General features: G+C 32.0%; 3 protein-coding genes across 5 annotated transcripts in view; 1 reads left to right on the forward strand and 2 right to left on the reverse strand.

The window, feature by feature from the left end:
- LOC119638267 (protein singed wings 2) overlaps positions 1 to 2,448 on the reverse strand; it is a 7,292-nt gene extending 4,844 nt beyond the window's left edge. The window contains exon 1 of the mRNA XM_038034945.1: positions 2,267 to 2,448. Coding sequence (XP_037890873.1) covers positions 2,267 to 2,409 — 143 coding nt within the window. The 5' untranslated portion in view covers positions 2,410 to 2,448. The remainder of the gene's footprint in view (positions 1 to 2,266) is intronic.
- Positions 2,449 to 5,041: 2,593 nt separating this feature from the next.
- On the reverse strand, positions 5,042 to 12,867 carry LOC119638251. 3 transcript variants are annotated; one of them, XM_038034922.1, is made up of 6 exons: positions 12,703 to 12,867; positions 12,419 to 12,575; positions 9,729 to 9,963; positions 9,342 to 9,673; positions 7,637 to 9,278; positions 5,042 to 6,503 (listed from the first exon to the last, which is right to left on the reverse strand). In XM_038034922.1, the coding sequence occupies exons 2-6, from the start codon at positions 12,520 to 12,522 to the stop codon at positions 6,102 to 6,104; spliced, it is 2,715 nt and encodes a 904-aa protein (XP_037890850.1). In that variant the 5' UTR covers positions 12,523 to 12,575; positions 12,703 to 12,867; the 3' UTR covers positions 5,042 to 6,101. The 3 variants fall into 3 exon arrangements, with proteins under 3 accessions (XP_037890850.1, XP_037890851.1, XP_037890852.1); XM_038034923.1 differs by lacking the exon at positions 12,419 to 12,575; XM_038034924.1 differs by lacking the exons at positions 12,419 to 12,575; positions 12,703 to 12,867 and adding an exon at positions 10,057 to 11,180.
- A 1,417-nt stretch (positions 12,868 to 14,284) lies between these two features.
- The window catches only part of LOC119638274 (semaphorin-1A), a 48,797-nt gene continuing 47,988 nt past the window's right edge, over positions 14,285 to 15,093 (forward strand). Inside the window, exon 1 of the mRNA XM_038034968.1 lies at positions 14,285 to 14,458. The gene's annotated coding sequence lies outside the window, so the exon portion shown is untranslated. The remainder of the gene's footprint in view (positions 14,459 to 15,093) is intronic.

The raw sequence follows: 15,093 nt of genomic DNA on the forward strand, positions 1-15,093 counted from the left end.
TTAGGTTTCTGGGTCTGTTTGTTTTAAATAAAATAAATTTAAGATTTTAGTTTAGTACTACAACATGCGGCGATAAACTTAGAATGCTTTGGGTACTAACTCGTATAGGTTTACTGGGAAATGAGCAAGCTTATCGAGCGGCGAAGTCTGCTATGTCTGCATCTTTAATTATGAACGATATCGTAGACCTTCAAAGATACCTTGGAAAAAAAATCATCAGCGACCTTCCTCTGCTAACCCTCCATGCGTTATATAAATCAAGATTAAAACAAATTCGCGAGTTCGCCTTTACAATGCAGTTGCAATGCCTCAATGCATCTAGAAGAAGTCTTCTTCTCCTGGCTGCAGTTGTGGACAAATTCTCATAATAAAACGCTTTCTTTGTGACTGCCTTAACTTTTCGTTTTTCAGAAGACTTGCATTTGGAACAACTGATCCTATGGACATCCTGACATCAGCCACAGATCGCAATATCACAATATAATATATTACTTTATTAAAACTACTATACTCATTATCTAATTTTCTTTTCTATAATAGGGCCGAGAGCCTGCGTTGCTCGTTTTCAATGCTTTCTTTTTAATCTGAGAATTTATTTCATTAGTGTACAAACTTATAAGAATAAGAATAATAATAATAATAATAATAATAATAATTACAAATGTGCATAAATGAAAAATGTTTACATGTTCTATAAATTTTTTTTGGAATTTATTGTTAGTTATGAAATAACCGTTAATGGGGTGACGCTTTTAAATGAAATGCACAAATAAATATACAATGCCAGTTGATAGTGAGTGACTGTGTAATTAACACTTTTTCGGTAAATATAAAGATAATAATAAAAAATTTTGTACAACATAAAAATTTAATACAGATAAACTGCGTCTGCAAAGAAACTGGAAAAACTTGTATTCGATAGCAATTGCAAAATGTTTTCAATTCGCACTCGGATTGGAAGGAAATTTTTTCTAAGAAAAATTTACGATTAAGAGATAAAAAATTTAAGCGAGATAGTCGTTACAATTAAGTTAAGCTATTTTTATTATTGACAGAATAAGAAATGGGATGCGAACCAGAAGAGGGTCGTTGACTAAGAATGCTCTTATGAAGATCGTGACAAAAACGCGTAGCAGAGAATCTGCTCTCATATAACTGTTCCTACGAAAACTCAGCCTGTGAATGGTAAAAAGAGTTAACTTTCAATATGTCGTAGTGAAAATTGGTTCAATAGTAAACTGACAAGGAAGTCATCCTTACCGAATTCCGACCACGTTGGTATATTTTTTGGATAGCACCGTATATAAGGATTCTCAGGAAAAGTTAACTCTTTTACGTCGAAAAGGGTAATGTTTTACGATGAAACTTTGTTTATTATAATAAATATTGTGTAGAACGACATGCGCCTATTTCTTGGATCCCACCTCATATAGAATTTATAATGCCCATCAGGAATATTTTAGGGCGAAAATTGGTCCACAGCAGCAATTAAAAAAAAAAAATTGACGGTATGGAGTTTGGATCATACACTCCAACATATATGGAGGTTATCAATAAAACGAAGCTCTTATAATTTCTAGTTCTATTATGGCGGAAACGAAATGAAATCCTATTGAGGCCAATATTGCTAATAAAGAAATAAGCGATCAACATTTTATAAGGTAAACATCTCATCCATGCAGCACTGCACACTGTACTTTTCTATCTAGAAAAATAAATGAAACATTTTTCGAATCTATTATTCGAAATCTGACGGCCAAGTATAAAACTTGATGTAAAAGAAATGGCGTCGATTGGATGTTGCTTGCTTTAAAAAGCTACTCATAAGTTGGTCATAGAAATGAAAAAATTTTGATTTTGAATTAAAAAAAAATCTTTTGAGTGTTACTAGGAAATCGTTTATGTTTCCAAGTCGTAGTTAAAATTTGAAGGCATTCGGATGCAAATTGAAAACACAGCTGATACCGTAAATATCGCGTTGAAAGTTTCGAGTGATACAACTTTGAAGAAATTGTGGTTTTACTTCTGATCAGCGATATCTGCGCTATACAATCGGTTTGGGGGCTGTGAACACTTCGATGGGTGCGACTGGACCATGTGTTACAGTTTTTCACTAATAATTCCATTTTATGAACCCAGAGCATTCCAGATGCCCACAATTCAATTTGAAAATCTTGATCCAGTTGGATCCAGTTCACTTATTATTATAAAATACGCAAAAAAATGTTATAACAATTAAATGGTCGACAGTTTTAAATTTACTCACCTAGTATAGAATAATAAAAATAAGATTGAGATAAATGTTCGTGGACAGAATTTTAATCCCAATGTCACGAATAACCGATAGTTAAAGTCTTTTAAATAATTTCGACCCATCGTCAAAGAATTTCGGAAATTAGTGCGTTTCATTAAATTTTAATTCAAAATTTCGTTTCACTTTTCATTGCGAGCAAAATATATGATATTTTATCGCACTTCATTTAATGACTATGCATCTGCTGATAAACTAAATCTTACGTTAACTGTTCGCACTTGAAGTGTGATACAACTTAAAAATATTTATGCCCTTTCAAACTGCATGCAGGCCATACATTGGGCTCTTCGGTCTGTTAATACGGTTCGTTATGCACTTTACTTATTTAAGTCTTCTTAGCTCAATCTTTGGACAGCAACAATGGGCCGAAAGAACACCTACACAAACCAACTATTTGAAAGTAAAAGGAGTATGTATGTAAAGTTGCAACAAAACAGACAAATGGACAGACGGACAGACGAGCGTAGGTTCATTCAGAATCACTTTCTAAATAATAATGAGGCGAATTTATCTCAAGTCTTTTACTTGGAGAGCGAAATTCCACAAGCTAAGTATGTTAATTCTAGGCTAATTAAAAAAATTTGTAAAATGGGCCGTCGATCAGATAATCAAAAATTTAAAAACGCGTAGTGTCTGACGATTATATTCGAACTTTATTTCAATTTAGTTGATTTTTGAATTACAAAATGGGAAAAGTACAAAATCAAAACAAAAGGTTCAAAGTGGTGAAATTATAAGTTAGGGAGCACACTTGAATACCCTTTAACGTGTTGTCAACAGTATCGTAAACTTCGTTCATAATGTCCAAGTCGGAAACCACATTTCTTCTTCATTTATGGTTTTTCCTCCTTCCTCGACTGCCTAAAATTTCGTTTGCTAAATCACTTCTAAGGTTTTTAAGATTAAATAGAAAACCTTTTACGATAATATCAGACACCTTTGGCTGAACGATCTTTTATTGTTTGTGCTACATTAGTTCGATAGCGGAAGGAATGCGTTAGCACAATCGAGTTATAAACTTTCTTATGATAATTATAGTTCTCTGAAGAGGGAGGTCATCAGCTTTTATTACTAATTTTCAGTTTGGGCAGTTATGGCTAATCTAAACTTCTCCAGCAAAGGAATATCCTACAATGCATACGTATAAATATTTTGATAAAACGCCAACTGACAACAGTATAGTGGGCCAGAGCGCATCGTTAAATATCGTACAATTACATCGACACGTGCAATTATTATGGAAAGTGTTTCGAAAAAGTGGTCCGATTGGAATCATTATCCGAATTTGTACTAAATTTCATCGAAGTATATCTGGAAAACTACGACGTGTAGGTTAAGCGCAAGAAAACAACACGTACAACTCAAATCTATTTAAAAAATAATTCTGAATCGATCGGCATAATAAGAGGTGGTCTATTTCAAGTTCTTCTGGACCTTACATACATCCGAGCAAACATAGTATACGATCATACCTACCACAATTGGTGTAAGGTGTAGAAACTGGATTATTTGCTTAACTTTAAGAAAAAGTTTATTACATCTTGTAGGGAACATTTTATATGGAAAAATATGAAATTTCAAGTAAATAAGCGTTAAATTCCAATATTCGAGAACGATGCTCGAAAGAAAGCCAAAGAAAGGTAGTCTCTTAACCGAACCTAAGAAATTGGCAGAATAATTCAATTAAGAAAGTAATATCCCTTGGTGTTGCTTAACGTGAAGCAATGAAGGAAACGCAAAATATAATCTTGATAGAATAACTGGCAAAGTAATTACATTCGCTTTGGCTCCTCTTCGGTAGGACTATAATTAAGTCAATGATTCCTTGTTTTTGTACTCTACACCATTTGTGGTACAAGGATATATTAAATTTGTGTGAGTTTGCGTAAGCTGATTTGCCCGTCTGTCCGTCTTATTACCTGTGCTCAACATATATTTCGCAATTTTTGAGACTTTTTTTTGGCCCAAGGACGAATGCTACTGAAAATTTTGAAAAGCCGTCGTTTGGTTAGAATGTAGGGTATCTAATGATGAACCGCGTTCAGTATAGTGTTTGTATGTATTTGAATACATAATAAATATACAGCAGTTGCAATGTGATATTCAGTATTAAAGTAATCGCTTCTTTTAAAGCAATAAATGAACGAGCGGCAGCTTCACGGTTACATTTTAAATCAAAGTTTTACGTTATCGAACATAAAATGAAACTCTAACAGATGTTGGTGCAAAATGTAATAAAAATTGTTAGCATTTAACATTACGAACCAGAAAATAGGCACCTTTACGCTTGAAGCCTTGGCATTACTGTGCCAACAAGCAAGATTCTTCAATATACAGAGAACATTCCTTTCGCTGCTTAATGGCTTAAAGTAGTGATTGATCAAAATTATAAAGCTTCATTTTTTTTTTTTTTTTGAAAATTTTTAATATATTAAGTTACTTGTATTTTTGGTTTAAAGTTTAAAATTACTACAAAAATTTAATTAATTGTATTAGATATTCAACTATGTTGCATATGAGTCATAAACTAATAACATAAACTACTTTCGATAATATATTTAAAATAATTATCACAAAATATAAAATCAAACTTAAATCAAGAAAGCATATTAAAAAAAAAAAAAAAAAAAAAATTAGAATTAGAATTAATTTTTATTAAAAAATATTGCACAATAATTTATTTAAAAGTGGAACTTTAAAATGTTTTTTAAAAAATAATTAAAACTTTTATCGCATAAATCCTTAAATTTTCTTAATAGTAATAAAAAAAATTTTTTTTATAAGTAAGCGCTTTCATGAAAAAGCATTTCGACGGCATAATAATTGGCACAAAGTTTTTTCTCCTCTTTCCTTTTCAGTTGCTTAACGGCAACTTAAAGTGGTAAAAATTAATTTAAGGAATGTGTTTCTTTCTTCACATTGTTCATCACTCATTTAAAAGATTTTTTATTATAATTAGTTAACAAAAAAAAAAAAGAAAAGATAAATAAATAAATAAAAGGGAAGAGAAAATATGACGAAGAAAAAATTTCGAAGTTTGTACTTAGAAGAGAAAGTAACTAAATTTTTATAAGCCTATCAAGGCAGCAAAGCAGAGCTCTTTCGATAAAAAGCAACGCGTACACAGCGCATAACTGTACAAAATATCCAATCAAAATTTTCTTATTTTTCAATTTCAATTAAAAAAATATGTAAATGTTAACATATCGTCCTTGTTATACACCACCACGGAAAATATATTAGGTCCTTGAAATGTTGATAGATTGTGAGAATAACAAATCGGATGCGCATTGTTATTCGGGGTGAATTGAAATTGGAGTTGATTTAATCATGACTGTCTGTCTATCTGTCTCTCCATTGTAACAATGATTGCAATGTAAGAAAGACTTTAACTAAATGAACAAACTTTGTAAAGTTCGTAAGTTAATCAATCAATTCGGTTCATGAGTCCACATGTAATTACCGAGAAATCAATAACTTTTCCCTTTATTTTGACAACTAAAACACTTTTAATTTATAGCTATAAATTCGGTTTGACTTGTCCCTGACTAAGATCTTTACGCCAACTTCCAAACTTGTTTTTGTCGGACTCTTCCTTAGAGTTACCATAAGACCGTAAATTAAAAATACCATGCATATGTTAAGTGGTGGATGTGAAAAAATTCGATCTAAACCGAATATAATTTTTTTTATCGTTAATATTTCTACTAAATTGCTAATTAGTGTTAAGTATCTGTCAGTGTAAATTTTTGCTTGTAATTTTCGAAAAATTATTTTCGCTAGATTTTTAAAACATTACGTAGGAATGATCGCGTTCTAAATGCGTTTTAGCTTTCGTTATTACGTTACCCATGACATCGGACGGTGGCGGTATACCCGATATTTCTTTGGCTGGCTCTTTATAAAATATCTCAGTTCTGCCCGATTTATATGCATAGAATATAGAATCATAAGATCTTAAAATTAAATCAGTCACTTGTTCATTACGCAATAGATCGGTATGCATACACTCGATTGTATTAATTTCAACTGGATTCCATGGTCCGTTGCGTTGCAAAGCATCCCACTTGCTATCGATACACATAAAACTGTAGCTGCCATCGCGTTGTTGCTCACCATCAACATTAATATTTAAAGTCTGATTTAAATGCGACTCCATATGGGGAAATTTAGCAACACAAATATCGAACTGAAATAAAATATTAAATAAAGTTAGTTAAATAAAACAATTAAAAAAAATATTATTAACTTTTATTAAGCTTTCTTTAAATATATTAGGTAGTCCACACATTTTTTACGATTTTTCCCAGCACAGGTTAAAATCACTCTTTCTAGTTTAGCAAACCAAATAATTTAAGTTAAAGGTATATATAGTTATTTGAAGCGGGCCTATGTTCACTTTTTAACAAACTTTCAAAGAGATCCATTGTATTATAGTAGTGCGACATAACTTTTAAAATAGAAGATGCTTTGATTTTTTTATTTCAAAGCTTTACGGCGTTGCAGTACACCAAATACCATTTATGATGATAACTAAAGGTTACGATTGAAGCTGATCGACACATAACGATTCGTGAGATTATAGGAAAAGTTAATTCATTCAAAAAAACAGGTTTACTTCTAATAGAAAAACAATATTTCCTTTCATAGTGAAAAAGTGCAATACATTTTTGCTGCATGCAATAGTCTATTGTTAACTCCTCTTCATTTCCCCTGCACATGCTATGTGATTTTATTAGCAATTTTTTAGAGTATTATATATAAGTATTTTAATCCTTTACCAGTCTTTTCTTATTATTCATAAAAATGTTTTACGTTCCAGTATTCCGTTTAGAATAAGTTTTGCATATGTCCGCCTAAGTGGAAGAGTAGGCAATTAATGTGTGACGCGTGCTCAAATCTCAAGCTTGATCGGGTTTTCAATAAAGTCTATAGCCTTAGATACTACGACTTTAAGACTAAGAAATTGATTATAATAATAATAATAGTATAAAGGTTTGACAACGTTCCACTTTCGATTTTCATTTTGTAGTCACTGTAGGTGTGAACCACTTTATTTGTGGTCTTGCATTACACTTAGGACACTAAAAATTTATTCTGTTCACAAACTCAATTACATCTAAATAAGTCTATATTCGTACACTATCTTGACTTTTATGCCTCTACAATAACCTAATTAAATTTGTGATCTGCGGCTCATTCCCGTGTCCATTGTAAACTTGATACACTTAATCGTCACATTAGCACTGCACTCGATTTTTTAATAGTTGATAAACTAGAGATAGTACTAGTTAAAAAAAAAAAAAAGTTCAAAAATCTTACCATTTTCTGTACAATTTTCTGTTGCTGCGAGCAACCCGATTCCATAATCAGCACTAATGTCATATTCTGCTGACCGCATATATATAACTCGGCTTTTTGCAGCCCATCTGCATTTTGAGAATGAGCCGGCAGCGTAATTAAAGCATCGACAGCGTCCTCACATTTTAAAGAATTACGTTTAGCTGTAAAAATTTTCGATGCGGCTAAAGGTGTTTGAATTTCTATACCAGTTCCAGGTGTGGAATCCCAAACAGAGCGATCTTCATTTAAAGCTAAAACTGATAATTTCGTCATTAGTGGCGTAAGGGGAACACCGTTACTTAGTTGTTTGCGATTAATCAAAGATATTGTGGACGTTCTATCCATAGAAGGCGTAGCCAATGAAATCGATTTCAAAGGTAAACTTAATGACTTCTTATCTAAAGGAGTTTTTGTTTTTATTTCTAAATTTAAGTCCAAGTTTAAGTTGCGATCTTTTTTCAAAGCAGTCGTTTGACTTATGGCCGTAGTGGTGGAACGTATAGATTCATCTAATTTTTGCAATTCCGTATCAAATTCTTTAAATTCTTCAATTAAATTGGCTATTTCGTTATTTTGCTTACTCTCCTCGGCGGCTTCACCCCACAATTTGTAATATTTTTCTAAGAATTCTTGAAATAAACTTCGTGATATCGGTTGACCATTTGAATTAAAAACAGGATATGTGGGATCAGTTATAGTACGTGAAGTACGATTATTCTCATCAGAATTATCCGAATTCTCTTCCGAATTGTCGTCATCGTTTTCTATGAAATCTGGTGACAATTCCGCTTCACCCTCGCCATTACGATTAACATCAGTCTTGAAATTTTGCGAAAATTGTTTAAGCGTTATTTTTTTTGAAAATTTTTTAAGAGATTGCTGAAGATCTGCCAAAGAATTACGGCGTTCCAGTTTATTTGGGTTAGTGATAAAATTGTGAAAGAATTTCTCAAAATCCTTTCTCAAAGTATTGCAACGATTCATATGTAAAGTTTTTTGTTGATCTTGTGAACAATTGTTCGAATTATTTTCATCTTCGGGATTAGCGCAAATCGACATCATGTTACCCACCGCAAGAACCTTATTCTCAGTCATTGGTGTCGAACAGACGCTAGTCCGTCCGATAAATTCGGGATACGAATCATTTTCATCAAAATTGATAGAAGCTATACCCGATTCAGGTAATTCTTTATTGTTATAGCTTTTTATACGCAATGGCAAATGCGTTGGTCGACATAGCAGAGATTTAGGTTTTGTGGGGGTCAGGGTTTGTTGAGTACATTCCAAACTTTCACTAAAATCCTGAGAGATTTGCGACGAGCCTTCCTCCGGTATATGAGTAAAAATTAACGACTTGTCTCTTTTCATTTTACGTTTACTACTGTATTGAAATGGTAATGGGCCTGATCCCAATTGAGTTGTTTGCAAATTTTGAGCCCTTTGGGCTTCCGCTTCTAGTTTTTGATATTGTTGCTGATCCAAATAAATACTCAACATTAGCACACCATGCGGTATATGAAAGTCAGTGGCAGTCAAATGCTCAGCAGTGTTGCGTATATGCAGAGGATCGGTTAAAACAATTTGTTTAGTTACATAATCCGTAAGCTGAGTGGCGACTATCCTAAAAATCGTATTAAATAAATTATCGTCTATCACTTTTTTTGTTGTCGCTTCATCTACTCACTTATTATGATACAGAATGGCACCGCCTAATACACCTTTTGTCTGTTGACAGCATTGTAAAATTTGTATGGCTTCTAAAAATATATTACTCGCGGTTTTCGGTATACGCAACTTAGGTATATTTTGAAATATGTTGCCGTTATATTGTAAAATTGGTAGATATGTTTCAAATATATGATATAATTTCTCCGATAGATTCTTGTACTGAGACTGTAAAGGAAATTGATCATAAACTAATTGCAAATCGCGATGGTAAAATTTAACTAAAGCAGTTAGTAAGTCGACACGATGCTGAAGCAAATAATCAGATATATTGCGATCCGTACCAACAGCCTGAAATAAATCAAAGTTATATTTAAAAATACTTGATTATGAACGAATAATTTACCAAAATAAAACGCCCAAATTCTTTAAGGACAAATTTTCCATTTTGCAAAGCAATGATACGCGGTTTAAAAAAGCAATCCTTTAAAAAGTAAGATGTACCCATAAGTTGGCCACATAATGCCACTTTTTGCGTATCCGAAACCCAACTGGGATGAAAATACAGGACCGCCTTAACCGGATCATCGGATTCATCTTTGAGACACTCCGTGTCATAGACAAACACAATCATGGTTTCTCTGCAAAGTGGGTTTGTAAAAATTTTATGGAATTATAATTTGAATGGTATAAGATATAATTAATAGGATATTTTATTAAACCTTTCGTTATACTGTAAATTTAAAAAACTATTGTCTTCCAATTCCTTGGCAATAAGAGGCCATCTCTTAATTTCCTTTGATTTACGCCAATTTTTGAACATATTTCTTTCTCTGCGATGCGTGTTTGTGCATGTGTATGTGTAATTGCGTTATCTTCTTATATTTTTCTCTTTATAATTTTAAAAAAGTTTACAATTTGACTTTTAACCAAACTTAGCCACACATGAATCGTTATGTGTTAACACTGACAACTGATAACATCTACAAGCACCTAACTGCTTATATTTTACCAACGTTTCTATTCTCTGGGGGAAGTTAATCTAAATTGCACTCCCTCCTCATAACTCTGCGGTAAAATAAGTTATTGTTATTGATATCTCATGCTTGAGTAAAGTTGCTTCGTATTTCTTCAAAATGTATCAATTTCAACTTGAATAGAGTGATTTCTCTTGCCATTCCGCCGTACATCCTTCCCCTCGCCCCTTGCTTTCCTTCCACTTAAATGTGTTATAATTGAAGGGCAAACAAGCATTTTTTGCAACTAACGTACAGAGGTAATAATTATCAGAAATCAGTTGCCTTTGTTTTTGGGTAATTTGTTGAAATATGTGCCATTGTTTCAATGTTTTTGGCTTGGAACCAATCTTTTGATAATAAGTTCTTATCTGTTTTTGCTCCTCCTTAATAAACGGTTTGATCACAAAGAAATGCATCTCGTACATCGAGTCAATTTCTTTTTTTTTGTACGCGCCGATACTACTATTCGTGTTGGTTGGCGGGTGAGCTAATGTACTTTAGCATTTTCTGAGATTTTTTTTCATGGAGCTGAGAGTCTGTATAAAATTTTCATAAACAAATAAAGCGAAGCACTGAAAATTTGAAGGAACACTCTTTGTAATAACATCACGTTACCGACAAATTTATGAGTAAATAATTCTAAAAAGGCGATGGACGACGATGCTCAATCTGAATATTCCAGCGCGGGCATTTTTTATAGAAAGACGAAACATATGAGGAAATTGTGTTCCCTTAAAGAAGAATTACTTTAGAGAAAAGAATTCCGGAGTAGGCGTTTGTTGATTTATTAGTGTTTTCAGTGAGAGATAGGAAAATTCATCATCAAACCGCTCAAACCCCCGATTGTATAAAAGTCAGGTTGCTTAACTACCTCTACAAAATCAGTCAACGTCCATCCCCCAAGTCCCCCAAATTGGACAATTGTAGTTCTATAGATCTAATAGAAACCTTTTCATATTAGCACCACGTTGTTCCAACTCATCAGCCGAGTGATCTTTCACCGTTCGTGTTGACAGATATTGGAATGCGTTACCACTGAATCTGAAATCCTTCTATGATTCGTTGAATGCGTTTAGAAGAAAATTGACTGCGCTGCTAAATTTATAATTTATTTTTTGTTGCTGATAGAAATTGATGATTACGAGGTTTATGGAGCAAGATGCATGATTGCATTTGCAGCCACCTAGCTGCTGTGTACTCCCTTATATTGTAGTTTCCTTTTACCCATGAAACGAATCTGCATAACTATGTAGTAGGCCTGCGGCTTTATAGTTACTTAATAAATGAATAAACGAAAATGAATTGAAGTTTAACGCCACGACTGTTTTTCTTTGCTTTTGATTATTCTCTACGCCCCAAGAAACAATAGGAAAGACGTGTGCGAAATCTTTGCACGAAACGTAAGGAAACTTGTCATCACAATTTCTTTCTTTCAATTACGGTGCTACTTGAAAAGGGCTGGAAGAAATACTGGATATTGAATAAATATCACTTGCAAAAATATAATATTCTTATAATTTTTTTTCTTAAAATACACTAAAACTGAAGGAAACGTCAAAAATCAAGAGCGCACGTTTGAAGAGCTGAATAATCTTATCGAAGACATTATCTTGTCGAATGCAAGACATTAAGCACAACTTTCAGCAAAGTAGAAAGATCACAGTGGGAAATAAGCTTTTCAAATATCACCAACACTTTCTAGAAAACTAACAATGGTCCACCTACTACTACATAGCTTCTTTCTGATTGCAACAGACGGATAGGTGGACAAAAGTGATTATATCGCTTTCGCTGTAAATATTTAGGTTCTTGGCCTTGGTGCGAATATGGAATGCGATTTTAGGTAAAGCTAATCAATATAAATAGTTGTGTAAAAAAAAAAAAGAAAATTAATTGAACAACATTTTTGGAAATAATTTAGCTTTCAAAATATTACGAAAGTCTGTTAAAACGCTTCAATGCAAATCTTGAATAATAAAAGTTCTAAAGTAAGGTTAAAATATTCTTAATCCATTTGAGTAAGAAAAAAACAAGAGAAATTAATGAAAGAAATTATAAAGAAAAATAAGTTAATAACCTCTTATCATAATGTGCGTTTGCCATCTCCATTTCTCTATCTTCCTCCAGCATAGCATCGAGTAAATCAAAGAAATTATAATAACTCGAATTAAAAGAAAACATTTTAATAAGATTTTCGTGATTAGAAATTAAAATCTTAAATGCATGTAATTGATCTATAAAGAAATTAAAAATATAATATATTAATTTAATTTATGAATAAATAATAATTATATTTTTACCAATTAAAAGGAGTGCCGTATTGAAAAAGTTGTAGAGGAGAAAAAGGTTAATAACACTTACTTGGCCATGGCTTTGTTTTTGAGAAGAATTTTTGTCAGAGTAAAGATTAAAATTTCATTTAACTAAAATCATTTAACTAAATCTATAAACATTTCTTTAAGTAAATTCTTTTAAAATAAATTCTTTTATAATAAAATTCCACTGCACTTGTACTCTTTCGGTGTATATACTAAGCCGAGAGTAAAGGTATTTTTTTTTTACTCACGCCATTCAGTTGACAGTAAGAAATACAGTGAAAATTTTTTGTATGCGATTATTCTTCGCGATTTTCAAATTAAGCGATTTTTCTAGTAAAAAGTTATGCTGACTGACATTAATTTGTTGAATCGCCATAGAGATAGTAGAGATAAGGAAAAGTGAACTTTTGGCATCCGAAGATTTATTCTCCAAGTTGATCGTGTTTAGGACCAAAATGTATTGTACTCAAAAAAAATCAGGCGGTAGCTATATAGAACAAAAACTAGCTGTTTTTTACTGCGGCAATAATTAGTTAAGGCCCTTAATTTTGAATTAAACTAGATAGTCAATCGGGAGTTTTTTCTATATATATATATATATATATATATATATTTCAACATCCAGCAATATACACTGTTGGCAAAATCTACTCGACGTCGATTGAGTGCTAAAAACAAAAAAATAAATTGATGATTTTTACGAAAATCACCATGAGATATGGACGCGTTGGATTTTTTGAGGAGATTACAAATATCAGTCATCAGAAACTATGTATTCTTGGTCAGCGTAAGAATTTGAGTCAATGTTAGCAGCAAACGTTCATTCGCCCGTCTTTCAGGTTTTAATTATAAATTTCTGAAGCCCAATTAAAATACGTAGCTACAACAACTATTAAAATTAATTAAAATACATGACTACGGCAACTATGTGGTAAGCTACAGCATCTAATTTGATGCCCATTAAAGTGATTGGAAGGTATAGGTAAAAAAGAAGTATTTATCGTAATGGACCTTCTTTGACTTTTTAGTAGTCAATTTCCTAATCTCATTTTAACAGGACGTTCGCAATTTTGTTTTGTTGTTACAAACTGTAATACATTGCTAATTATAGAATAATAAAAAAACAGAACAGATGTAATCACCAACGTTTGAAATGTGTAAGACACATTACATGGGGACATTAACTTCGCTTAAAGCGACGCCTTACTGTATTGTCATTTTAGATAAAGTATAGATGCAGTTGTTGCTATTTAGTTAGTAGACACAGTTGCTTAAAAGGTACTTTAGTGATTGTATGAGCTATTATTTTGCAGTGGCTTTCATGTAAACATTTCAGTGTTCGTTGTTTTCCTTTTCTCTTTTTTTTTCCTTGCATAGTAAATCTATACAACTCTGCTTATTGTATGTATACTTTTGATGGTTTAGTATAGCAATGGCCGCCGTAGTAAACTCTGTAAACTCTTAACAAAGTGTTGAGGATTTTTATAATTTATTTTATTTATTTTTATATCTATAAACACATATACATAAAAAAAGGAAGAAAAACATTATAAATAATCTAAATAAAAAAAACTCGTTTAATTATAATTTTCTTGGTGAGTGAGCGAAAAAATTTAAAAAATTGAAATATTCGAAAATAAATAAGTTTTTTATGTTTGCCTGGTGCTGTTATTGCTGCTGCTGCATTTATAAAATATTGCTTGCTAGCCAGCATTAGCTTTCAATATATGTATACGCATAAGTGTTAAAGTGTTGGTGGGATCTCGGCGCATACAGATCATTTTCGTTAGTGTAGATGTGTGAGTGTGTGTTTACATTATAGTACAATAATATAAACGCTAGTGTTTATGTTTAATGCATTAATAAAAAGAAAAAAAAAAGAGGAAAAAAAAGAAAAGAAATGAAAAAAGTCAAACAGGTTTTTGGGAGTCGCTTACGGTTAGACAAGTTTTCAATATATTCATATATATAGACATAAGTGTATATGTGTGCATAAGTGTTAATGTTTATGTACGTTGGTTGTTATTTGTGGTTATAAACCTCTTTAACTTAAACCCCAAGCGAGTGTATATATACATATATACAAGTGTGTGTGTGTGTGTGTGCGTTTATGTTTGTGCTTGTTTGTTTAAACATATATATAAGCATGTATGTGCGTTTGTGCCAAGTTGTTTATAATCTAATACAGCTCGAGACCAGTAAGACTAGATACGGCAACACAACCATCAACACAATACTAAATTTATTACAATCATACGGCAAACAACGTTTTTTAACTTTTATATATACAAATGGAAGTGTGCATATACGTGTGCATATAAGTGTGCATATGTATATATGCATACACTATATATACATATGTATAGATATATATACATATGTATAGATATATATATATATATATATATATATATATATATATATATATATATAT

Source organism: Glossina fuscipes, unplaced genomic scaffold (assembly GCF_014805625.2).
Source record: "Glossina fuscipes isolate IAEA_lab_2018 unplaced genomic scaffold, Yale_Gfus_2 86, whole genome shotgun sequence".
NCBI lineage: Eukaryota > Metazoa > Arthropoda > Insecta > Diptera > Glossinidae > Glossina > Glossina fuscipes.

Excerpts from the sequence above, each read along its gene's own strand:
- LOC119638251 (XM_038034922.1), bottom strand. The coding sequence starts at position 12,522 with ATGTTTTCTTTTAATTCGAGTTATTATAATTTCTTTGATTTACTCGAT. Across the intron at positions 9,279-9,341 it reads GCCATTCTGTATCATAATAA|GATAGTCGCCACTCAGCTTA; the intron begins GTGAGTAGATGA and ends TACGATTTTTAG. Across the intron at positions 6,504-7,636 it reads AGAAAATTGTACAGAAAATG|TTCGATATTTGTGTTGCTAA; the intron begins GTAAGATTTTTG and ends ATTTTATTTCAG.